The 25706-nt window shown below is 42.2% G+C and overlaps 2 protein-coding genes across 3 annotated transcripts in view; both read right to left on the bottom strand.

Moving 5' to 3' along the window:
• SERGEF (secretion regulating guanine nucleotide exchange factor) overlaps nt 1–11816 on the bottom strand; it is a 142364-nt gene extending 130548 nt beyond the window's left edge. For both annotated transcript variants that reach the window (XR_005953440.1, XM_041415053.1), the window contains exons 1-8: nt 11686–11816; nt 10187–10325; nt 9355–9510; nt 7642–7736; nt 6455–6515; nt 5014–5127; nt 4651–4713; nt 493–651 (exon numbers count right to left, since the gene is read on the bottom strand). Coding sequence is in view for 1 of the 2 variants with exons in the window: in XM_041415053.1 (XP_041270987.1) it covers nt 493–651; nt 4651–4713; nt 5014–5127; nt 6455–6515; nt 7642–7736; nt 9355–9510; nt 10187–10325; nt 11686–11709 (811 nt within the window). In the remaining variant the exon portion in view is untranslated. The remainder of the gene's footprint in view (nt 1–492; nt 652–4650; nt 4714–5013; nt 5128–6454; nt 6516–7641; nt 7737–9354; nt 9511–10186; nt 10326–11685) is intronic.
• Nucleotides 11817–14587: 2771 nt separating this feature from the next.
• TPH1 (tryptophan hydroxylase 1) lies at nt 14588–23082 on the bottom strand. The gene is made up of 10 exons (XM_041415101.1): nt 22954–23082; nt 21797–21980; nt 20353–20453; nt 19610–19677; nt 18080–18276; nt 17496–17631; nt 16869–16995; nt 15666–15761; nt 15127–15260; nt 14588–14762 (listed from the first exon to the last, which is right to left on the bottom strand). Exons 1-10 carry the CDS (start codon nt 23071–23073, stop codon nt 14588–14590), a joined length of 1338 nt encoding a protein of 445 aa, XP_041271035.1. The 5' UTR covers nt 23074–23082.
• Between the last annotated feature and the right edge of the window lie 2624 nt (nt 23083–25706).

Below are 25706 nucleotides of genomic sequence, written 5' to 3'. Positions count from 1 at the left end.
TGAGCTTCATCAGCTCAACCATCCCTTTACACATGAATGTCACTGTTACATAACCTTCCTCTCCTCCCCACCTAGGTAGGAATCTAACCCCACAGCCCTCCACATGTGGCAGCTTTCACACTGTCCTCATCATAAAGATTTCCAGGAAAGTGCAGCTCCGACATGAAATCTGCCTTTGTTTTCATCTTCATGGAATGCTCTTCAAGTGTAATGAGGCCTCTTTTTACCTGTCTTTTCTAAAGATTTTCTGCCAGCTTATTTTAGTTTACTGATTTTCTTATGAATATATTTTTTTCTTTGCCCTTAATGCCCTACTAAGAGAGCAGCCAAAGGATTTCTGTCCTCACCATTTTTCAAAAGACAACTGAACTTGGGTGACGCTGCAACACTGCGTGTCCAGCCACTATCAGTGAGAAAGAACAATGCTTGCCTAAAAAAAACTTACAATCTGCTGTTTGGGTGCCATATGTTACTGCTTTTTAAATATCCTACCTGTCCGTGCCACCAGGTGGGTCCAGCCACTCCAAACTGCTCCAATCTTTTCATGTGAGAACCACTGAGTGTCAATCTTCTTGGGCTCAGCAAGAAAGATGTTCCTGCTCACCAGCTGCCCGTGCTTGTTGCTGCCCCAGACATACAGATGCCCTTCGTCTACAACAGAGAGAGAAGTAAAATCTGTTTAAAGGGATACAGATCTAATACCACCAGATTCAGGCTCTGTCTCAGCTCAGATGCTGAAGAAAGAACATTGCATTCAATTTATGTTTTCACTGCATGCTTTTTCCTACCATTCTTTACCATTGTAACTGGGATATCAGAAATATTTGCAAGGGCCTTAAAAACACAGCCAATTTTTGAGGGCTACACTGACTCCCTGAAGCAGTGAGAGCTTTCAGGTCAAACTGCCTAGATTGTTTATAACAAAGACTAATTTTTTTTTAAAAACTAACCACAGTAGTCAACTTCTCTGGGTAAAAGAAAATCAAAGCATCTTGGAGACATTCACTGAGCAGTCCCTCTCTGTCCAGCCTGTCCTTGCAGACCAGCTATTATTTCCACTCCAAAGCTTTGATTACATCCAGTAAATAACTTTCTGGACTGCAGCAAATAATTCAAAGCCTGGCTGGCTGCTCTTGCTCTGCTTTACAGTCTCCCAGCCTCTCTACAAGAGCCAGACTCACAGCTCTGCTCGTACCAATTCTGCCTCCTTCAGCTTCAGCAAATCCAGTAAATCCCCCAAAGCAAGGACAGTCCAGTGCTCCTTGGCTCACCTTGCACAGTCACTTCCTAAATGAATTGGACATGCAGCTCTGAACACATAACTGAAGCAGGCACCACCCATCACAAGGCAAAATTAAAATATTATTGTGCCTCAAAATCACAGACAACACCTGAGAGATTCCTGTAAGTGGTCACTTGCCTTCCACATCTCTTTTCTAAAACAAGTATTTGTTCAAAAGCACACTCCAGGTTTCCAAACAGGAATAAATCCTTTCACAGAAATGCCCACAGTCCTTCACATCAATGCAAGCTGAAGTTGCTCACAGCCTAACAACCAATGGACACTGCCACAGTGACTGCTCAGATGAGTCCTTCTGCAGACACGACATATCATTACTTCCATCTTTTCAAGACAAAACCATTCCTCCCAGCTCCTAGGCCAAAAAAAAAAAAAAAATCCACAAAAAACACTTGAGAACATGAGCTGTCAGGCCTCCCTGAAGTCTTTGCCAGCCTGCACAAGCTAGAAGCATAAGAAATAAATCTTGCACACCTAATCTTGCACATTATTGTGGGCCCAGAAAGACTGGAAGCCATGTAAGTTCCAACATGGAATTGTCTGGAGCACACCTCCACAACACTCAAGGCATTCAAGATGTCTCAGGTCAGCACTGAACTCATCACAAGCACCACGGCAGAAGTAAATTTTTCAGAAGGAAAAGAAGGAAAAAAAAAAGTAAAACTTAGACTAATAATCTCAGTTTGGTAACACCAACATAAAGAGTAAGCCAGGAGAATTCCACTATACTACTGCTGGTGAAAAATTGGCAAGGAGTGGGAGGAGAAGCCAGTACTGACAGTCACCTGCAGGATTTCCGCGTTCCTCTTTAAAACAGCACAACCAAAATAAAAAGGAAAAACAAGTCAAGCAATTGTTTTGTTCAAATATTCAAATTCTCCACTAAAATTGATAAATTCCTTGCCAGCATGAAGTACACACACCTTCTGGAGAGGAAAAAAATTCAAAAAAACAATAGGTGACAGAAACACAAAGAAAAACACTGTGGCCATTCATGTTCCACATTAACATGCATTGCCTCTGTCCTGAGGGTGTATTTGCTTTATCCTGGGAAAAGTCACATGCTCAGCTCCTACCTCACCTCTGGAGTAGGTTTGAGCAAAAACTTAGACACTAGACTTAGCACCATACTCTCACCCCTGGAGGGTTCATTCCAGTTTGGACACCAGTAGACTCTACCATCCTTTTTTCTAAGGAAAGCCCTCCCAGGTCTGTAACAACCCACATCAACAGTTGTGCCCCAAACCTGCCTGGCTGCAGGTATTTGATATCCCACCAGCAGCTGACTCATGGAACAGAGGCAAAGACAACTGCACCACAGTACAAGGCATGTCCTAGAAAAAGGGCCCATTTAAATACAACACCCTGCAGTAGCATCTTTATTATATCAAGCATCTTTAAAATACAAAATATTTTAAGTATTAACTATCTTGCAGGATGAAGGATACTTTTATAATGCATTATAAAAGTATTTGGCATTTATTTTTTCAGTCTTGGTCCCACTGCTGTGTCGCCATCTTATTGCAAAGGTTTCATACCTTCTTGGTGATTTCTCACAGGCAGCTCCTCACAGCACTGCCTTGTTGTTCTTCTTCACAGCACAGCCAACAAACTCCATCTAACTCCTCAACCAGCCAACCTACTCTTTTACAATGCTCTTCCGAATTGGATCCAGCTGTGGCCTATTAAGGGCAGGCCTGTTCCTAATTCTGGATAATTAGCACAGCTGTAACTCCTTAGGGGTGAGATTACCTTCATCACTATCTCTATTTTCCTACATTCCACCCATCCACACTGCTGCCAAATAGACCGCTCTCTTAAACAAAAAGCAAAAGCATGAAAGAATAATCTGCTCACTGTACAAATAGAGACTGCCAATTATCTAAAGTAGATTTTATTTGTTCTTACAGTTTGTCTTCATTAATCTTGCATACACTTTGCATCTCTGAATTCAATACAATTTACATCTTGGAACATCTCCCCATACAACTAAATCTCTACAGATCTGCAGAAGCAAATACTCCAGTGCTCCTTTAATGATGACAGAGGTACCAGATGGCTGCAGATTTGCTAAGAACCTGTTCCTGTGAAGTTTGGCAAAGACTTGTCTTCATAAGGTTCAATGTATTTTACACACTTCAAAACTGTAAGATTACAGCATGAAAGCTATTCTGTTTCCCCTTCTCCCAATCTGTCAAAATAAAAAGAAATCTTTATTAGACTTTCATTACTGGATACTCAGTACTCCAGCAAGGGAGCACGGCCTAAGGATCAAAGAACAAATGGCAGATATTATGGAAGTGCCTAAGCAATTAAAGCAGCTTCCTACTCTTCAAATAAGCTTTGTGCTCTTGCACCAGAGATGTGCACACTGTCACAGTGGAGCCTAAGACACCTCAGACAGCTCCAGGTCTGCTCACGGCCCTGCACTGCCCCATGCAGAGCCATCAGCTCACACTGCTGTGGCTGCCCTGCCTCTGCTGCCTTTCCTGGGACAGCCACCCAGCACACCTCTCCTCCCTGGGCAAAGGGCTGCACTGGTTCTAGTGATAGTAAAAGATTTCAAAATCATAGAAAATTCAAGAAGTTAGAAAGAAAGTTAGGCTTGCTAGGCCCTAGGAAAATGTTAAGGGTCGGCCCTGGGAAATGTTATTTGCTAGATTATGTGAAACTGCACCTGTGTAATCAGTGTATGATAAATTATCTAATTGTTAGATGTGATTAGATATAATTATTGTTTAAGCGAAAGAAGAATCATGAAAAACTATGTTAGGAGTTTGAGGGAGATCACGAAAAATCCATGCTTGGATGAAATCAGTGTATACAATAGAACAATGTAAGTTTAATAATTAATATGTGAGTTATATAACGACAGAATATAAAACATGTTCAGCTCAAAACCATGTCAGAGTCAGAGCTGGGTCTGTGTACCCGTGACACCCAGAGCTCTCCAATAAAAGCACCTGCAGATAATCATTCTGTGATGATGTGTTCCTGAACGCTAACACTAGCGGTAACCAGCTGCCCAAGAGGGCATCCTGCTGCAGCTCCAGAGACTTACAAATCCTCTCAGAGTTTGTAGCCATTAAGAGTCCAGACTAGAATGACACAAGGGCTAGGTCTCATCTGAGACCAAGAAAAACACATAAAGCTCAGAGAACTGGAAACATGACTCTAACTCTTAAAATAAAAGGAAAGTTCTCAGAGTGCAAAACTATTACAGAGCAATTACCAGCACTAACTAGGCCAGATCAAATTCCACCAGTTTTAGCAGAACTGACAACATTTCAAAAGCAGAGAAACCTTTGAAGGGTGAGATGAGGGCTTTCACCTGTGTACCTGAGCCCTACCTGTGAGGGACACTGAATGATAGGAGCCTGCAGCAACTGTCTTCACCTTTACATCTTCCAGGCCTGGAAAAAACACGGTTGCATAAAATTTCTACAGCAGGCATCAATTCACACACAAACATGCATACAAGTGTAACAGGAAGGTGATGACTTTTATAACATAAGGCCCTGATTTTGGGCCACACACACAGCAGGACTCTCATTTTCCCCACAGATCGTGATTTTCTGTGACCATTCTCTCTCTCAGGTACTCCACTCCATGTTCACAGTCCCACGTGGCTTTGTAAAAAGGAAGATACGTACCACTCCAAATTATATTTCTGCTCTATCCACCCACAAAAAGGAAGCAGATTCCTGGATTACCTGCCACTTCACAGGGCTCCTTGGCTGTCAGGAACAGAGGGAGGGCTTTTCCTTGGCTCGCACGCTTTGCCTGAGATGCCATCCCAGTTCCCCACTGCAGCACCAAACCGCTGTCTTTTCAGAGTAAACACAAATAAAAGAGAATAAAACACATCAGCCACCAACAAAACTCACCTCACACATTAATGAGCAGTCATTGAAATCATTTTCACCAATTTAAATTACACTTTTGAAGACCTTTATGCCAAAAAACATTCAGATAACCCTGGTGAAGCCAACAAGCAACAAACAGCTGTAGTCTCTGTACACAGGTAAGAAAACCAAAAAGGTGGGAAGCTGTTGGAGACTCAGTAACAGAAATCCTGTGGCTGCAGTACCTCAGGAATGGATACAAAGTTCTTGTACTTTCTCTTCCCTTTCCCTCTCTTGATGCCAATTTGTTTGTGCAGTGCAGCACAGGGAATCTCAATTCCCACTGTTCATACAGGCACCAGAGATCCCACTGCTCTTCCAAGCATCTCCTGTGCACCTTCAGCTCCACTACCTGGAATCCATACTGAAGTTTACAAAAAGGTAAACCAAATACAGGAGCAGCTATAGCTGGTTTTTCCTCAGTTTTAACACAACCATGCCAAAAGGGAGGGTTTGATTTCTACTGTTAAACAATGAACAAACTCAGAGTCTCTAATAATAGCAGGAGAAATATTTTGTTTCATTCTTGTGATTTTCCAATAGTCAATTTCAATTACATCATTTAAAAAGGCACAATTTATGTGCAGCTCCATTTTGAAGCATCTTAAACAAACTGAAGTTACTTTGCATACTATAATGAGTACAAATCCTAAGATACTTTGATTGAGCAGAAACCCTTTTTCCTGAAAAAACTCCTTTTTTGTTTCAGAATAAGAAAAAAGAAAACAGTACATTTTCCATCCATCAGAAAAATAACTTTTTAATAAACCTTCACTCTGAATTCTTGGTTAAAGTTTTTCCCCATGATTTTCCAGGAAGATGGTTCCAGTGTTTACTATTCATATTAATTTGTCACAAAATCTTACAGTCTATGAAGAAACTCCTTTTTTGTTTCAGAATAAGAAAAAAGAAAACAGTACATTTTCCATCCATCAGAAAATTAACTTTTTAATAAACCTTCACTCTGAATTCTTGGTTAAAGTTTTTCCCCATGATTTTCCAGGAAGATGGTTCCAGAGTGTTTACTATTCATATTAATTTTCACAAAATCTTACAGTCCCTGACTTTAAGGTGTATTTTCCCTGTGATAGTTAAAACTAATAGCAGATGAGATAAATTTCATCCTCTTTTCCTCCCTCTCCTCCTCCAAGCCATCAAAATCCCATTTCATTTGTTACTAAAAATATTATTTATCCTTTCAGATAAATTTTCAGATTATTTTAAAAGATTAAAATTATTATATACTTACCTGTAGCAGCAAGGGCATGTCTCAGTCCTGCAGCAACACTCACCACCTTCTCTTTGAGAGACTAGGCAAATAAAAGAAAATTATCATTTAGTTGCTTTTTGCATTTAGTGCTTCTAAAAACAAAACAGGCCAAACAGAAATGGAACACTAAGAAAACAGTGCTCACAATTCCAGCCTGCATGTCCCAATGCATATCAACGTTTTGTATCACAAACTAAGTACATTTTGACTAATAAGAGTTAGTGGGAACATCTTCAAGAACAAAAAAAAAATAATAAATCAGCAAAGCAACTGGTTGCACAGCATTGTGGCAATAAACAGAAAATCACAGTCAAAATATTCACATGAAAGAAAAAATGTTTGCCATACAAAAACGTTTCTTTCTTAATTTTAACTCAGTGTTCCTCAAGAACTACACCAAAACCTCCACAGTAAATACTGGTGATAGGCAATACTATGGTGCATTACGCTGTTCAGTCTTGCCAAGTTACTGATGAAATTTTGCTTTCCACTGGAGAAAAACCTGAAAGTTTCCCTCCACTACAACAGATCTCAGGAATCATGTGGAAGTTTCCCTCTTCTGTTACCTCCTATCCCATCCTGTCTTGCTCTTACAAGATTTTGCAAACCCTCTGGATATTTACCCATGGTGGAAAAGCACCAGGTGTATTTAAAATAGGTGACATCAAGTCCAAGTACTTAAGGGATACCAACCAAAAGAGCAAATATTCAGCATGAATAGTTTATATGGTGAGGGATGAGAGAGATTCACATCAGCCCTGTCAATTCCACCAAATTTTAAGGCACCATTCTGCAATGGATGCTCTCAGGAAACATCAAGGACACAGAAACAACAAGTGAACTAACTCCTACCCTCAGATGCCCTCCTTCTCCTACATTAAAAAAGCAACAAAGGAATATCTGGCATGAGCCATGATGCTAAATACTTTCTTGTCTGAGAAGTGAAAGAGTCAACTTTCTGTTAGAAGTGGGAAGCTTCTTCATACAACAAGAAAAGCAGCCTCAGCCTTTCAATTCACCTTGGGCCTTTACTTTGTAAGCTTATCTGTAGCAGATAGGCACTACAAAAAATGAGTTGAAGAGTCTGGCATAAAGCCCATTGAGCTCAGATGACCTCTGTAAGCTGCTGGAAGCAATATAATACACAACACCTTCTAAATCTTTACCTCAATCTTTTGTGGACTCAAGCACGGGCCTGAAATTTGAGGAAGTCCCAGTTGTCCAAAAGAGTTTGACCCACAGGACAGCACTAGGCCAGATCCTGCAAAAAAATGAAGTGTTAGAATCAGTAAAGCCATGAGCAATAGCACTGTAACATAACAAGCATAATAACACAGCCAAGTAGATCAAGAAAAGACCTAATATGTCCCCTTACAAAGCCCCTGAGGCCAAAGGCTCCTGGTCTTACACATCACATCCAGAAAAGGTCTCAAGTTCACTGGGACACAAGGAACAGAGAGTGATTCAGCTTGCAAGGCAAGTAGCTTAAAACCTGTGAGTGCCAGCACGTAGAATCATAGAACAGTTTGAGTTGGGAGGGACCTAAAGCTCATCCAGCTCCAACCCCTGGCCATGGGCAGAAACACCTTCCACTATCCCAGGCTGCTCAGAGCCCCATCCAACCTGGCCTTGAACACTGCCAGGGATGGGGCATCCACAGCTCCTCAGGCAACCTACGCCAGGGCCTCATCACCCTTCCAGGAAAGATTTTTCCTAATAACTAGTCTAACCCTTTCCTCTTTGAGTTTAAAGCCTTCACCCTTTGTCCTATCACTACAAACCCTTGTAAAAAGTCCTTCTGCAGCTTTCCTGGGGCTCCTTTAAGGTTCTGAAAGGTCACTCCTGTCACAGATGTCCCAGGGCACATGCAGCCTTTAGTTTACAATGGGGCTGTGCTGCTTTGTGACCATAATGCAACATACAGTACAAGGCAGTATAATTACAGGGGTGGTGGTTCCTTTGCTAAATCTATGTCTGAGGTGCAAAATACAGAACACCATGGCCTCAGTTATGCCATTTTAATCAATGTAGGTAGTACCTTACTATTCAATCTGCTCCACTGATGTCAGAGAGATTTATCATGTGGATGGGACTAGTCAAGGTACTACTAAGATTGATTATGGATGTCACGACTGGGTACTTGATAATGAGCTGCAAACAAGTTCTGAATCCATTACTCTTAAGAGAATTTTTGAATGTGATCATCTGTAGTATTTGCTATAAAGTGAAAGCCTTCTTTCAAATATGTCAGGTTTCAGAGAATGGCTAAATCCTGAATTCATTGCTAAACCAAATTCCATATAAAGTTAAGAGAATTTGTCCAGGGTTAGGACCTTCTCCAAACTGAGCAGCCCCAACTCTCTCAGCCTTTCCTCACAGGAGAGGTGCTCCATCCCTCTGATCATCTTGGTGGTCCCCTCTGGACTCTCACTCCAGCAGGTCCCTATCCTTCCTGTGCTGGGACCCAGAGCTGATGCAGCTGCAGGTGGGCTCTGAGCAGAGCAGAGCAGGGGGGCAGAATCCCCTCCCTGCCCTGCTGCCCACGGGGCTCTGGGTGCAGCCCAGGTCACATTTGGCTCTCTGGGCTGGGAGTGCCATGGCTGGGGCATGTGCAGACTCTCACCCACAGCACCCCAAGTCCTTCTGGGCAGGGCTGCTCTGGATCTGCTCTTCCCCAGCCTGTGTTGGTACCAGGAGCTGTCCTGACCCAGCTGCAGCCCCAGCACTTGGCTTCGTTGAATTTCCTGAGGTTCCCATGGGCCTCTTCTCAAACTCATCCAGGTCCCTCACATCACACAAGCAATAGCCTTGTGGAACTTTCAGCATGTTCTCTACATCAAGGTGGACAATCTACATCTTCAGCTCTTAGAAAGATTTACCTACTAATATGATTGTAAAATCCCAGCCACATGCAACTTGTTTTACACAAAAGCCAGACAGGGCAGTGCACAAAGTAAAATGCAGCACATCCTCTGTGTGATTCAATCCCAGCTGCCCATCCTTGTTGTGGCCGCATACAAAGAGCTGTCCTGCACCTGGAAGAAAAACAAACAAACAAATTGTGTTCCACTTCACAGACTAAAATGAGAAACCTACATCTGTGAGATCCTGTGACAAACAAAAACAGTGATTATGTGTCACTTTAGGCACTGCAATCAAGTAAAAGTTAAGAGAAACAGTTGTTTCTGATGCATCAGAAAGACCTCTGAGTAACTACAGCTGTGGAGAGCTGGGTCTGTCAAGGGACACAATCCATATGGTGAGACAGGCACCTCTCACACCAAGATTCTTTTTTTATCATGTTCACATCTGTCTGTATTCCTTCTTTACATAATTATCTGTGACATACAGCACAATCTTTCAAGGGCCAGATGTTATGTCCTGGTTCTTACATTACCACTTCTTAAGACTGAATAACCTCTGACTCCTCCTTCCCAGCCTCAATACAGAAAATTTGGTGTCTTTGTATGAAAGAAACGGCTGAAGAAACAGTCCTCACACAGCCACAAAGTAACCACACAATATAAAAGCAACAGGAATTTCCCCCATTTCCCCAAATACTGAGTTAACTGGGAAGAGAGGAAGCGGTTTTGCAACTGAGGCTCAGAAACAGCAGCCACAGAAAGGTGGCAGCACTGAAACAAGAGGGAAACACACCCAAAAAAAAAGTGGTTAAAAGCCAAACACCCCGTGCAAGAGCAGTGTTTTTACCAGTGATAACTGCAGAATGTCCCCCTCCTCCAGCAATGCTTGCAATGTCTTGACATTTGCAGGAAACATCTTTCAGGGCCTGAGGAACCAGCACATCCTCTTTATGACCAAGACCAAGTTGTCCATAGCTGTTTGCACCCTTCAAATGCACACAGAAAAATAACACATCTTTTAAAAAGTTAACAAAAGAAGCACACATATGCTCCCAAGGACAAACAAGCATATTTGGGATATGCCATGGGTTAACCTGCTCCCTGATATAACATAGGATTCCCAGGATCACAGACCAGGACTGTCCTAACTTTGCTGTCATTAAGGGTGTCTGTGCAGCCCCAGTATTTCAAAAAGCATACTGGAATACAGCCTGTTAAAACTTCAACTGCAGACTCACAGTTAATAAGGAGGAGAACCTTTCTATCAGGATGATTATCAGACGTTTATTTTAATGGCAATGATTCCCACTCATCACTAAGGTCTTATTCGTGCCACTGCTTTCTGGCAGGCTACCTCCAAAACAAGAACAGAAAGACCTTTTTTTGGAACCTAAACAAGCAAATCAGAAACATTAACTAAACTAAACATTAACTAAACATTTTAAAGAGGTCCAAATGAAAATATACCAATTACAGGTAGTATAGGTACATACATAGGTACAAAAGTATAGCTACAAAACCCACCGTGGAAAGCAGCAATTGTCAACATAGTAACAAGTCAGGGAATTTCTTAGTCAGTTTCACCTCTGCGTCCAACAGTTTAACGTTCTTTCACAAAAAAGGGGATAACATCACCTTCCCCATCCCACACACCACAGCAAATCCACAATGCTCACAGGTGGCAATCTCCAAGAAATGCTATCCCTACCTCACCTGTGCGCCCACCTGCTCTCAATTTATCCCCCACCTCCCCCGAAAGATGCAGCACTGGTGAATGTCAGAAGTCCCCATTCAGCAAAAAGCACTTTGTACCTACAGAAACAGCGGCACCCCGCCCGCCCCAGCCCAGAGCTGCAGCTGGGGGACATGTCGGGAGCGGAGCTGCACAGGCACGCCAAGCTCCCGCCTCACAGCCACTGCCGTGATACGCGCTTGAGAGCACGGCAATGCTTAACAGGCGCAATTCTTCTTAAAGCATGTCTCACAACCTCCCGTTGTAGCCAGTAACTCGCCGTGAATTTTCAAGCCTTCAAAGCCAGGCAAGTCGCGATGAGGTGCAGAAGGACCTGAGGGGCTGGGAGCCACACGCGGTATCCCAAGGCCAGCATCACTCCAGCCGCCCTGCCCGGGCGGGCGAGCCGGCACCAGCCCCGGCCTCGCGGGGCGAAGGGGGCTGAGCAGTGTGAGGGATGCCCCCGGCACGGCTCCCACACCGGCTGTGCCCGCCGGAGACACCGCGGCCCCGCTGCCCCAGGCCGAGCGCCGCAGCATCCCGGGAGGGCGAGCAGCGGCCCCGCCACCCTCCCGCCTCCCGGGACCCCCGGGCCGAGCCGAGGGCCCACTCACCCAGGCGAACAGCTGGGGCTCCATGGGATGGGGCCGGTGGCTCCCGGTGCTTCCCGCCGCCCGCGGGCCGGGCAGGAAGAGGCGGGCACGGGGCGGGATCACGGGCGGGCTCAGCCCGAGCCGCACCGGGAAACGCCAACCCCGAGCGATCGGGCGCATCGTGTTTGCCCGGAAAATTCACAAATTCCAGAGGTTTATGCCCGAAAAAAGGAGACAGAGGCGTCCTGCAACTTTATGCGAAGAAAGGGAGAGTCCACCGGGGCACAGACCTGCAGGCTTTTTCTCTGTCAGTTTCAAAGGGGACACCCTCCTTTTATCCCAAACTCCGGCCGCACATTGCCCCTGCCTTTCCGCATTGGCTGAGGCGCTAGGAAGGCACAGCCTTCCCGAACCGCCTACCACATATCCCACCTGGAACCTCCCGTTCTCCCCCGAAGTTCAGAAACTCGGGCTGTGCCGACCCTTCTCTGGGTCAGGAGCTGAGCTGCTTGGGCTCTGCAACAAACCCGCAGTCAGCAGAGACAGCGGGACCCATTTCAGGGGCGTTAACACCCACACCTGCGCCCAGCAAATCGTTTGTAAAAACATGAGCTTTCCTCCCGTGTTTATTGCTACGGTGCCAAAGTAAAGGGCTTTGGTGGTTCTGATAATTATCAGCAGCTCCTTTATTTCGTTGACATTTAAGCCTCCACAATGTTTAAAGTAGTTAAATTATCATGGTTTTACCTAAGGTTTGGGTAGGCAAAGCCAAACATACACGTTGTTAGTGCCGTGGAAGCGCATCGTCTAGGTATTACTTCTAGCAGTTTACTTTTTCTTTTGCTACACAAAGGCAAATAAAGATACAACTGCTGTTTTTACAAAGTACTTGGAAGTAGGTGCTACTTTAACAAGTTTAAGAACTCCTACTTGAAACGTATACATAGTTCAGACAAGGCTTGAAGTAACACAGTATGTATATTTCAACAACATCATAAATCCAATGTTGTTAAAACTGCAGCTGAACATTAACTCTTATCACAGAAGCAGACAAAACAGATCCTCCCTTACTACTCACTCAGAGGAAGGTTTCTTCTTTAGAAAGACAAAGTTCCTAAAATCTATTTTTAAATTAAGTGCAATGTAAGCCATAAATGTTGTAGGCCATAATTCTACATCTTAAATGTTCTTTAAAACAAAATTATAGTGGGTTAATAGCCACAGAAAAATCTATCTAGTCATGATTTAAACAGTGAGTATTCTTGGAAAGGTTGGCCTGGCAATTGCGTATGGAGCAGAGGTGTCCTACGAGAAAGCATATGAAACTCAAGCTAATTTTCAAGCACAGAGGTTTCATCAAAGTCCTTTCAAGTTCTCAAAATCCTGGACTAGCATCTCCAGTGTATTTAAGATTTCAGAACATTCTTCCAGCATGCTTTTTGGATTTCCTGATAAGATCTACGTATGAAAAAAAAAAAAAAAAAACAGTGCCTGGGGTGCTGTTAAATACACCCTGCACACCCCAGATCCCCCCTATTAAATACACCCTGCACATCACAGGAAAAAAAAACCAACAGTGCCTGGGGTGCTGTTAAATACACCCTGCACATCACAGATCCCCCACTCAAATGTCTCACATCCTGCACACATGTCCATGCCAGAACAGGGGTGGCAGAAGCTTTGCACAGCTCTGCAAGGTGCTTGGAACGGGGGGACCCTCGACACAAGGAAGTTTGCTACTGTGCAATGCAGAAAATTCAGTAGGACACTGCTTCCCTGCACTTCTAAAGTGCTCTTTGGGGTCAGGTGTACTTTACACTACAAGGTAGTTTGTTGCCCTTGTAGCCACAGAGTTCCTATAAAATGCTTGGGCCTTTCAATTGTAGTTTGATAGATGGGGAATGAAGGTGTTCAGGTCAGGTAAAGAAGAAAGTAAATGTATATTTGTGCAGCTTGTGCAGGTCAAAAAAGTGACTGAGCAATCAACAGGATATTTATTTTTAGGTAAAGCACAACGGTTTATGAGCTTTGGATATTATTTTCAACGTTGATGTTATTTTAGAGCCAATTAAGCTATTTTGAATATGAAGCTGCAGTTTGGAAATGGATTTGGGCTTTATGCTAAGTCAGTGCTTGATGGCTTGCTGTATTTTTTGCTAAATTAATTCAATCAGGAAAAAGGCAAATGGTATCTCTCTAAGGAAAGGTCTTCCCTCAGGTGCAATGCCAAAGACAGCAACAAAAATCCTGACTCTAAGCCAATAGCAGATCACTTAAAATAAACGTAATTAGGATTTCATGCAATAGCTGTATCTCTGCCTTATACTAGAAGCATGCCAAACATCACATTTGCAACTCTTTGTGGCAAGAATAATCCCTTTGAAAGCAATGTTTGACCCCTCCCTTTTATCATGTTGAACCTCCAGCTATTTGTGTCCTAATGCCTGCATTGTAATCATTCAAGTCTCAAATTTAGTAGCACAGGCTTTGAAACACTGAATTACCACAGCTTCTACACTGTAAAGTCTTCAGCACTATACAGTCAGTAGCGTAGACTGCCGGAGTCAGAAATTGAATTCTCCCTAGGGTGAATTTCTCCATTTTTGCCTCATAAACCACTTCCTGCAGCATCTGATCCCAGCCCTCATCCACAGACCACACTTTTTCTCCCATCTAACAATTTCTCCATTCCCCTACAAGCTTCTAAAAGGCAGCTCAACCTTTTTTACCTAAGGGGGATGGAGGAATGCATTTATGTGAGGAAATTTACAGAGAGCAACAAGATAAAATTGTTATATTCTTATGGGCCATTCACTCTTCCATGTGCAAAGGAGTGAGATCTGCATGCAACACATGATATGCCTAGAAAGAAATCAGTGGGGAAAAGGGAAGAACTGGCTTGCAGCCCAGGGCTGGCAGGGTGTTACACTTCCAGCTGCTTGCCCATCTTGCTGAGGGCATCGCTGACAATGTCCAGCTCGTGGCGCAGCTCATTCACCACGCTGGCGATGCTCTTCGTGTCCTTCAGGACCTGCACACTCTGAGTGTAGGGGTTGTACTTCACCCCAAAGGGGCGCTTGATGGTTTTTGCAAACTCTCTATTGAGGTAAAAAAAAAAAAAAAAAAAAAAAAAAAAAAAAAAAAAAAAAAGCGAGAGAGAGAGAAAAGAGTGTGTTATAACCAAAAAGGGTGTTATAAAGCAGACATAAACCACAAATGCATTCTCTGTATGCAGCCAGTATCAATACCCATTTTTCTAAAGTACTTAAAAATAGTCCTAATTGTTATGTATCTCCCACCCAGTACCTGAAAACCCAAGAAAATACTAACCAAAATTGCTTTACTGTGAAAAATAGTTACTAAACTGTGATAAGACTAAAAGGGTTTGGTGCTGCTACGGAGATAGATAGAAAACCAAATCTGCTTTTATAAAAAGAAGGGGGAGAGGGGCAGAGTCTGTACCTCATCTTTTCCTTTGCTTCTTCAAAACTTTCAGAAACATAGTAAACCTCCTGGAAAGTTGTAATGATACATTCTTGCTTGCAGGTGACCTTTGGATCAAAAGGTTTGACTTTGGCGCTGTCAGAGAGTGCGTGCTGGTAAGGTGTTACCATGGGTCAGAGGAACATCGCCATCCAAAGAATCCAGGAGGAAGATGATGTGATAAAGTGAATAAAAAGGATAATGTGAGATGATTTTAATGCATCTCATCTTAAAATTTTTATCTGCAGATGAACAATGATTAAATCCTAACAAACTGAATTATTCTGAACAGTCATATTCTGCCAGTTTGGGTGAGAAAAGGGACTCTGCAGACACAAGGCTTGTGTATAAACAAGAGCAATATTTTCAGAATCTGGTTAAACCAACAAAGCTTTGATCTGAAAATAGTATTGGATTGTAACATCAATAAATTATGCTTCATAAAAAATCAGGGGGGGAAAGTGGCAACAATAATGAGGTACAAAGAAAAGAGAAAAACAAGCAGTAGCCATTCTTACCTTGAGCTCACTAATGGAAGAGAGCAAGCCAGCCCCATAAACTCGTAGCTGCCCCTCTTGCTTGCACAAGCCAAACTCTACTGTGAAGAAGTAGCACTGAAACACAGAAGGAAGTAAAACAATTCAGCCTTCATCAGAGATGCTGTGGTGAACTAGATGGGAGCATTTCTATTTGTAGGTAGCATCAAATAGTTGCAAATATCAGATAGTTATCACTCAGTTATCCTGAGATATTTAGAGAGGAGGAAAGCAAGAGTGGAAGGATGAAGAACCACAGGATGGCATGTTTCTCATAAGAAAGGTGGATGTTACAGATCACCCAGCTGGGCTGGAGGTTGCTAATGTCAATGCAAACATCGAGGTGTAAATCTGTTTTGAGAAATACTGACATGAAATCACAGCCTCAGCTTAAAACAATCACTGGATAGAGAGGATCTCTGAGTGAGTGAGAACAGCCCACTGCAGTTTGTTTCTCATTTGCTTAGTGTGCTGTAAAATTAAAGACATTCTGTTTGCTGAATTTCAGGATTTCTGCAGCTATACAGGAAGGAACACTGTTTTCATGGATGGCTTATTTCTGCTCCCACTGAAGGTAGTACAAGTTTTACCACTAGCTACACTAGATGGGGAAAGAAATTTTTTAAATCAGCAAGCTAGTTCTTGCATAACTGGCACAGATTATTTTTCATCAAAATCTGCTTTTAATCTTGAAATACTCTTGCCAAGGCATCCAGAGACTGATATCCAGAAAATTAGTTTATATTATTTTAATTTCTTGATGGAAAAGTATCTAATGCTAGCACTCACCACATTCATTACCATATAATTTCAATTCATTCTACACATTAAAAAAATAGAACACTTTCAAATCATTTAATCATATTCCCAGAAGAAAGAAGACTTTGTCTGAAAGAAATAGACCATACAATTTCAGTCTGCAAGAAGTAATCTACCACTAGAAGCTGAACGATTACTTGACAGTAGAGTGAAGAAAAATACCAATCATATCAACTTTAAAGTGGTTTTTTTTCCTAGCATGGAAAATTTTTTCATGGTTTAAAATCCAGGGACCAGTGAAACACAAAGATCTAGCAGCTGGTGTGGCAAAAGTCAACATGAAGATCCACATTTATTTGATGGCATGGGATCTGGCTAGTGAAGCACAAAGCTTTTGATGGAATCCCCAGGCAGTGAAACACTCACTGTTGCCAGTTTTTGGACAGCCTCATCTGATGCCCCAAGTGATGCAAGACCAATTTCCTGGGAGAACTGAGCAAAACTGGGTTCAGCCAAAAGAGGGACATGGCCTAGGAGCTCATGGCAAGTATCACTGGAAAAAGAAACAAAACAAGAAATCTCATTATTTGTCTTTTTGGCAAAGTTAAAAAATCAACACCACTGAACTGATACAATGTCTTGCATTAAACTCTAAACTTAAACACTAAAAGTGTCGCCCATTTCTCTGAAAGCATCTGAGCAGATCATACCAACCCTATATAAAGTACATAAAATCAGATTGTCAAATGAAGGTGCCTAAAATTAAAGTCTGAGCTCCTCATTTGTAAGGCAACTGGATATTAAACTAACTGCACACAGTGGTATCAGTAAGAGATTTCCAATAGCAAGCTGTAATTTTGAAAATCCTGCACTTACAAAGGTGGCACTTCAGCGTGCTCTAAGTTCATTACATTCAGCATGAAGGCTGAGTCTTCAGCACCTTAAAAATAAGTTTTATGCTGGTGTTCTTGAACAGCTTTTAAGTAACTTGGCTCTGGGCAAGCAAGATTCAAAACTTTCTCACAAATTCTACCCCAAGATTAAATGACTCACGGCTCTGGTGTATAGAGAGGGTCCGAGCTGTGCCTGACATATTGAGTGCAGTGAAAAACTCGGAATGCCAATCCTGCCAAGAAGTCTCTGGGTGACAGATATCCAGCCACGGGGCGAATGGTGAAGCCTGTGCGCTCTGAAAGTGACCAGAGAAACTGTAGATTAGTTTAGCACAGGATGCACAGCATTGTCAGCTTTGCTGCTGGTGCTGAGGTGACAGCCACAGCACTACCTTGGCTCAAAATCACAATTAGAAAAATTAGACTTAGGCTTGAGAATGAGCAACATTTTTTAAAATAGCCCTACCTCTGTGCCAGTGGATTTCCTAGGATTCCATGCCTAGAGTCAACAATACAGCCAGGTATCTCCTTAGCCAAGCCTAACAATCTTTTCAGACACTGTGCCTCAAATATCACTGCATGCAATGAAGACACAATGCATTAAAACACAGATGGCCAAAAGGCCTCTTAAAGAATGAATACAAGTCACCAAGGATGTTTCCTTGTGCCCACAAAATGGTGGGATTTGCAGTGGACCTCAGTTTATTTTGAAAACCAGAAAATTGTAGAAAAGCAGCACATTACCTTTCAGGAAGCGGGACACATCTTCCAGCTGGGGGATATTGTCTTCCCTGTACCCACAGTGTTTGGTGAGCAAGGGCAGGTTTTTCAGGTACTCTCTGCAGGCATAAGTTGGGTAAAGATTGTTAAGCTCTCGGTACACAGTCCCCCAAGTCTTGATCTCCTCCTCAGTGAATTCAATCTTGGGAATTGGGTCACCACTGCAAGGAGAAGAGGAAGAAAGGACACTCCTTAGTAAATGGCTAATAAGAGGTGACTCATTTACCTACTATTAGTATTTAACACCTGTATGACTGTGACACCTGGCATTAGACTCTGTCAAACACACAGTGAGGTCTGGTCTATGTCCTAGAAAGTTTTTAGTCTAAGGATTTGCCTTTTTTTCACTTTAACCAGTTGTCAGGAATCTTTGCATTGATCTCACTTAAAGCTTTGGTTCTGTAAACAATTTCTTAATTGTTCAATGCCAAGAGTAAGGTTTAAAATACCTACACAATCTCTTCACAGTTTCAGGAGCTGATAACTCCATGTTGGAGTAACTCCATATTTAAAATACCTACACAATCTCTTCACAACTTCAGGAGCTGATAACACGTCCTTTTCCATGTTGGATTTCTAAGTCTGCAATTTTTTTCCATTACCCTTTTAATTTGTTTTAAGAAAAGAGAATTTCCTAAATTAACAACACATTGTGTGACAGCAGCTAAATATACATGTCAGGTAAAAATCATGCTTCTGTGCAGAGGAGACCAGTGCCTGTCTGAGAATATTTATTTTAGTCTCTCTTTCCTATTTACTTCTCAAGACCATGGATAAAGTGGATTATGGCAAGGCCAGTGTTACACTGCATTTCCAGTGTCAGCCAGGGAACTGGTATGGAAAATGCTCTCCCAAGGGAATCTCTGTCAACAACAGGTTGACAGTAATCAGCTTGGGACTGTGGTAACCAGTTGCATTAAACACACAGTGCAGTAGAACTGTAAATACAGACCTTTTCTAGGTAATTTTCAGTTGAGGAACTTAACACCTAAATTCAATCAGGCCACATAAAAATCACGTTTAGAAAGAATTTACAGCACTGGGTTATGAATCTCTTACTGCTTTCAGAGCTCCACCCCCTGCCAAAAAGCATCCATAAAGACAGAAGCTCCTAGAATTACTTTTCACAGAAAGCTTCTTATCTACACATCACACATGCTAGTTCAAACCAGGAAAGAAAATTCAAGTATTAACATTTTCTCAGAAAGTTTACTCTCAGTGGTCACTGGGCTGTACATTGGGATTTGCCTCCTCTCCCTCTCCTTTGCAGAGCAGCTGGCCAAGCCCCATGGCCTCAGACTGACCAGGGCTGCCTCGATCTCTCTTCTCATCTTGCCTCACATCTCCCTTCCCTTCACCTCCTTGGCTCTGATCCCTGAGCTGAACCTGCATCTCTCAGCCTGATCTGAGCCCAGGAAGGTGAGCTCCTCACAGTCCACTCTGCTGTTACTTCAAAGCACCCAGAAGGCTTCTTCTGGAAGAATTCAAGCTTACTGTTTGTAGTTCATAGCCAGGTCTGCAAAATACTTTCGCCTCTTGCGATAAACGTTGTCTTTGAAACCCTGGTAGGGAGAAAGGAAAACACAGTTCAAAGAGTTTCCAAGCAATAATAAATAAATCAATTTAAAACAGGACACTTGATGTTTCTTAGGTTGGGGAATAAAAAAGTATGATGTGTAAGAATGAAAGGAGAGGGCAGGAAACTCATAGCTGCAGTCTGAAATGCTTAATAAATGTGAACTGAGCAAATACTCCAAATTAGGAATCAGCTGATTTATACAACTATATCTTTTGTAGAGAAGGATTCATTTTAGTCATATCAGTATTTATACGAAGTTTGTTACTTGCACAATTATTCAAAATTACAGAAAAAATTGCCCATTTTCACTGCCCAAATACCAGTTTGGTTTCTCCAGTAAGGAAAAAAGAAAGAGGAGGAAGAAAGCCTGCCTCAAAATAACTTTCTTTTAGCTTCTTTAATGTGTATGTGACCACTCAGGGCCCAGACCTGGAGTTCTTGCACAAGTAAGCCCTGCAGAAAAGCACAGGAATTTAATTCAGTCAGTCTTCCCCGAACAAAGAAAGAGATATGAAATCCCCAAGAGAAGGTGCTCAGACCCCCAGAGACACCATTGAGAGAGAGGAGAGGGAGGAAGAAAAGCTGCAATTTTTTTAGGTCAGCTCCACAAACTATGTTTCCAACTCTGGACTGGGTGTAGGGAGGGAAAAGTACTTACGGGATGGTCGGCATCCAAGTCAGAGCCGTACATCAGCACCCGGTTTGCACACTTATCCAAATCTGAGATCTTCTTCGGAAACCAGGGAACGTTCTCCATGCCTGGGGAAGGCATGGAATCCACAAGGTTATTAATAATGCCCAGCACGCCGAGGGAGGAAGAGCTGCTTTCAAGTACGGCTATGGCGGTTACAGCTCGCTCTATAAATTAAAGGGGCATGAATAAGACAAGGGAGTCCTCTGCCTATCTGGCACCAGCCTCCAGCTCACACTTCCTCCTCGGTCACTGCCACAGACTGCCTGCAGAGCACAGCCAGCCCCAGGGCCTCTGGGAAGGAAAACTAGCATGGGTGTCTCTGCTGTAGTTAGAGTAGCACCTAGAGGATCCCACGGAAATGAGGTGTCCCTGTGTAGAGCTGCTGGGAATCTTGTAGGGCACAAAGGGTGCAAATGAGAACAGAAGTGATTTGTCTGTGGTCCCTGGGCAGAGTGAGAGCAGGTTAGAGTCCTCTCATCGTGTTTCACTGACCACGGGAAATGGATGATTCCCCATGGTTATGTGCATGGGAAGCATCCAGCTTTACCTTGAGGAGTATGCGGGGGAGGAGGAACAGGAGGCCCTGCTGCCTGAGAGAGGAGCATCATTGCAGTTTTGCTACCAACTACTTTGGGGTTATTTTTAGCCTAAGACAGTTTTTTTGCCAAGCCCTTGGCAGAGCAGTTGATACACTGTTTTTCTGCCTCAATGCTCTTCAGTTTACTTAAAAAGGTCAGGAGACTGTTTAGATTGAATTTCCCCTTACTTACGGCTAAAGTAAGCCATTTTATCTAAGAGCTCCAAATCTCTCCTTCCCAAGCACAATGACTGAAAAATACATGGGACCAGCTTCCTGCTGCCCTGAACTTCGAGCATCTCTTTAATTAAAAGTAAAGGTAAACACAACATGTAGTCTATAAGGGTAAAAGGCACCTCTGCAATACTAATATAAGTAGTCAGTTATGATTAAAAGTGGGCAAAAAAGACAACAAAATCAAGAACTAAATGAGGATATTGCAGAATCCCTCTTCCACTCTCCCCAGTGTCTGAACTGAAGCGGGACCTGTCAGTATCACACCTCTGCCATCGTAGCGTACTCCAGCCCTGCACTCAGACTTTGCCCACAGGCCAGCCTGCTTTGACCTGCAGGGATGCAGGGCTCCCACTGGTGCCAGCTGGGCAGTGCTGGGAAGGGACAGGAGCACAGACAGCAGATACACAATTTGTAACAGCCTGACAAAGCCTGAACTCCCAGGTTCAGGCCAGGCTACACTCACACATAACACAGAAACAGGGACCTGGCAGCAGGTGCCTGAAGACACAACACAAGTGCAGGTGGGGCCATAAAAAGGTTTCAAACCAACACATTTGGAAGTGCATTTTCATCAGAACTGCCTTTTGTACCTACCATCTCCCTGGACATTGAAATGCTCTGTTGGGCTCACAGAGACGACGTTGACATGGGATTTCAGGAGCTGGAAAATCTCGTTCAGTTGTTCCCTGTTACTGTCACAGTCCACGAAGATCTCGAACTCAGAATTTCGTCTCTTGGACTTCCGTGACTCAATGTGTACCAGATTTACATGCTTCTCCTGTTTAGTAAGAAGCAATGTTCTCAAAAAGATAAGCTAAAAACAACTGACTAAAAGTTAAAATAGTTTTTCAAATTAATATTCTACTGCCATGAACTATTCACCTCCTCTATGAAGCTATTTTAGTTAATTGGATCGCTTGATAGCAATTTGCTTATTGGAGGGAGGGGAAAGGTTTGATTTTCTATTCAGAAGAAAATGAAAGCAAACCTGTGTTCTTTCAGGTTTTTTTACATTCAGGAAGAACATAAAGACACAGTCAGGAGGTTTAAATTCATAGACCCTTTTTTTTTATCTTTTATCCATAGGAAGCTGATTAGCAAAATTCACCAAAATGCCAATCAAGTCACCATATAATTATCTCACTAGCAAGCAAGGGATTTAAAAGCAGTAGTTTTCAGGGCATTAGTTTCACTTTTCCTTAATCTGAAGAATTATTTAATCATGTGTATTGTATTAGGAACACTGAGAAAACCCCAGGCTAAAGCACGCAGAGCCACGCACCAGAGGCCAGTGGCACTGCACATATTCCTCACACAGCACCTGCCCAGCAGCTGTGCAATTGCAGCTCCTCTGCCACCTTCAGTCTGCCTGGGCAGTGTGGCAAGGGCACTGCACAGAGCACAGATCAACACCCCAAGTGTCTGCCTGACACCAGCAAGGGCTTCAGACCGCCTCTTGTTCCCAGCAAAACCATTGAGTGCTGATCCTCTTGTCATGAGGGGAAAAGACAAACCTCAGTCAATGTTTAGTCTGTGCAGATAAGAGTTTTAGCCAGCCATCATCTAATTTCTGAGGCATACATTTGCCTTTCTGGGTAATTTTGGGTGCCAGGTGGGAGCCAGGTTAAGAATCATGTCCTTAATAAATGGATGTAATTAATTCTTACGTGTTCCAAAACTACCCTTACAATTTAAAAATGCAGAGCTGCTGTGATCATCATAAGATCATCATACCATCATAACATACATACCTGAAAGAGTTTTAATGCTTTTACAAGTCCTCCAACTTCATTCTTCAAGGAAAAAATGATGGCTGTCCTTCCTCTTTCAGATGCATGGTCTTCATTCTCTTTGTTGTCTTCAATCATCATGTAAGCTGACTTATTTAACTAGATGCAAACAAACAAAAAAAAAAATTGTTTGAATGGGTAGAAGTGCAAAAAGTGTAAGTTTTTACATTTCAGGGTGTCTTGGGTAATGCTGTGCTTTGATCAACCACAAATGGAAAATTATGAATTCAATTATTACACAATAAAAGGAATAAAGTTAGTCACAGACAGAATTTGTGAGAGACTGAAATATCAAGGTATCTTTTTTTTTAGTTGAATGATTTTATGGACATCTTTATTCATTCCCTAGGATGCAGAAAATATTTTCAATGTACAGTTTATAATTAGCATTGCTACTGGGAGGAAGGGGAGCAATAAGATGTCAGCAGAAATAGTACATTGAACAAAACACTTGTTAGGGAGTTCAGTGAACACTAGCAAAGAGAATAATCCAAATCCCGAAGGACATAGGTAGGAAAAGATGAATCAGGATTCAGTAGATCAGAAATGAAAAACCACTCTCTTGTTACATAACTGTAAAACACTCTTTTCACAGGGCAAGGAGACAAACCTAAGGAGGTAAAATGTTCTGCTGACCAGAATCTGTTGGCTATAGAGACAGTCCCTCTCTGATCAACCACAGCCAAGCTGCTCCATCTGCCATGTCCCTAAATTGGTGTGCCAAACCCTTGGCACAATCACCCAAATCACACACTAAAAATTCAGACACCCCCCACTGTCAGACCATGTGGTTTTTTGTACCTCACTAGTGAACACACTCCTGACTGGGTGGAAATCAGTAGCTACCACAGATCATATCCTCAGCTACGGGTAGCCAGGTCATAAATAGGGACAATTACTGAAACAGTAAATAATGGGGAAAATGCAAAGTAAAGAAAAAATACAAGGCTTATGAGTAGAGGCTGTACCTCATATGTCTTCAAACCTTGCAAAAAAAGAAAGAATAAAAGGAGAGGTTTCTGAATGAGTCAGTGAGAAAGAGGAGAGAAACAAAGAAGGCACATTATTGATATTTGGAATTATTTTTTGATCTGACACATCTTTAAAGATATCACTATCTTGAGACATTTTCAGAAATGAAAAGAGCAAAATAAAAATGCAATCAAAATGCACCAGTTCCTTTGATTCCCTCATACAGTCTCTCCAACTTTAATGATGTAATGAAAATATTTGGATTTCTGACTGGGTTCCCACTTCTAATGAGTTGCCACAATATGATGAGCCTGGACAACAGAGTCAGACCATCACACTGTTCCTGATCCACCAAAGTCAATGACCTCCATCAGTCTGAGTCCAGATATGAAATTTTCTGCTGGAAGTGTGTGGCAAGCCCAGTCAGGGTTCAGCTGCACAACCTGCAGGTTTCCCAGCTCACTTCAGTGTCAGATCACCATTACAAGAGCCAGGAACAGGCACTGAGCAAAGGCACTTCCAACAGAAAATAAAAAGCTACAAGCACCACAATTACATACAGGTCATGGGTTGTTTTCTCAAGTGCAGAGAGCCACTTGTGTGAGCCAAATCCTGTTCAGATGGTGCTGCTGTAGGAAAAGCAAAGAAGTCTCCACTCCAAGTAGAGTTAGGTGGTGGTTTTGAAGGCAATAAATGCAGGGCTGGTTTATAGAAGAGGCTAATATGCAGCATGCTGGCTTGACTCCATGTGGGAGCTTCAGCCTGGATCAGCCTTTTTGAGATTTGGCACGGTTGCTTGCAATTTTGTGAGGTGCACAGCTGGGACAGACTACCTGCACCAAGAACTAATGCTCTTCTTTTGTGTTTTGCTGCTGCAGCTTACACTGTGTCTGGGATCAGGTGACAACATCTATGAAGTTAGATGTTTAAGAGATCAATGAAGAAAATCAACAAAACATAGAACGTTCTTATATTAAAAAATTACCTCTAACTTAGGAATTACAAACTGGATGAAAGAAATTGAGATGCTTATAATGTCAAATGCACACCATATATATATATATTTAATCCTACATCAAAACTAATCTTTTGATTTAATTGAAAAATTAACTGAAGACAGTAATGCAGCAATCATTTGGGTGCAAGGCAACAGGAGAAAATGATTATGCAGAAACAAGTCCTCTCCTCCTGTGGCTGCACTTCACTTATATTTTAATCTCTATCAATAACACAGCAACCCAGCCCTAATAAAATCTGAAACTTTTCCCTTGCATGGTAACACATTTGAACTTTTTGGAGAGTGAAGGGGGAATTAATATTGCATTGATGTTTTTTATTAATGATGCAAATCAATAACTGATTTTCCACCAGCCTGACTCAGTCTTGATGAAAATACACAAACACTAAAGGTCTATTCTAAGCCCTTTATTTAAATAGATAATTAGTTGCTGTCCAGTTAAAGATTTCACTTTTTGGAACCCATAGCAATTATCTTCCCTTTCTCCTTCTCACCAAAGGGTGTTCACAGTGAGAAAGATATATGAGGGTGCATATTTTGAGCTTCAATTCTTTGTATTAATGGATAACCAGGATTTTAAATTATCCAAACATATTTGCCTAAAAAAAAATCACATTTCAATTCATAAATTGAAGATGAAAAATTATTTTCAAAATATTTTATACTGATTGATATTAATCATGATTAATAAAAAATGTCAATGGACATTTTATATTCTCTTCCC

This window comes from Onychostruthus taczanowskii, unplaced genomic scaffold (assembly GCF_017590055.1).
Source record: "Onychostruthus taczanowskii isolate IOZ18803 unplaced genomic scaffold, ASM1759005v1 scaffold49, whole genome shotgun sequence".
In the NCBI taxonomy this organism is placed as follows: domain Eukaryota; kingdom Metazoa; phylum Chordata; class Aves; order Passeriformes; family Passeridae; genus Onychostruthus; species Onychostruthus taczanowskii.
Note: the sequence above shows the minus strand (reverse complement) of the source record. Positions and strands in the feature narration are given on the sequence as shown.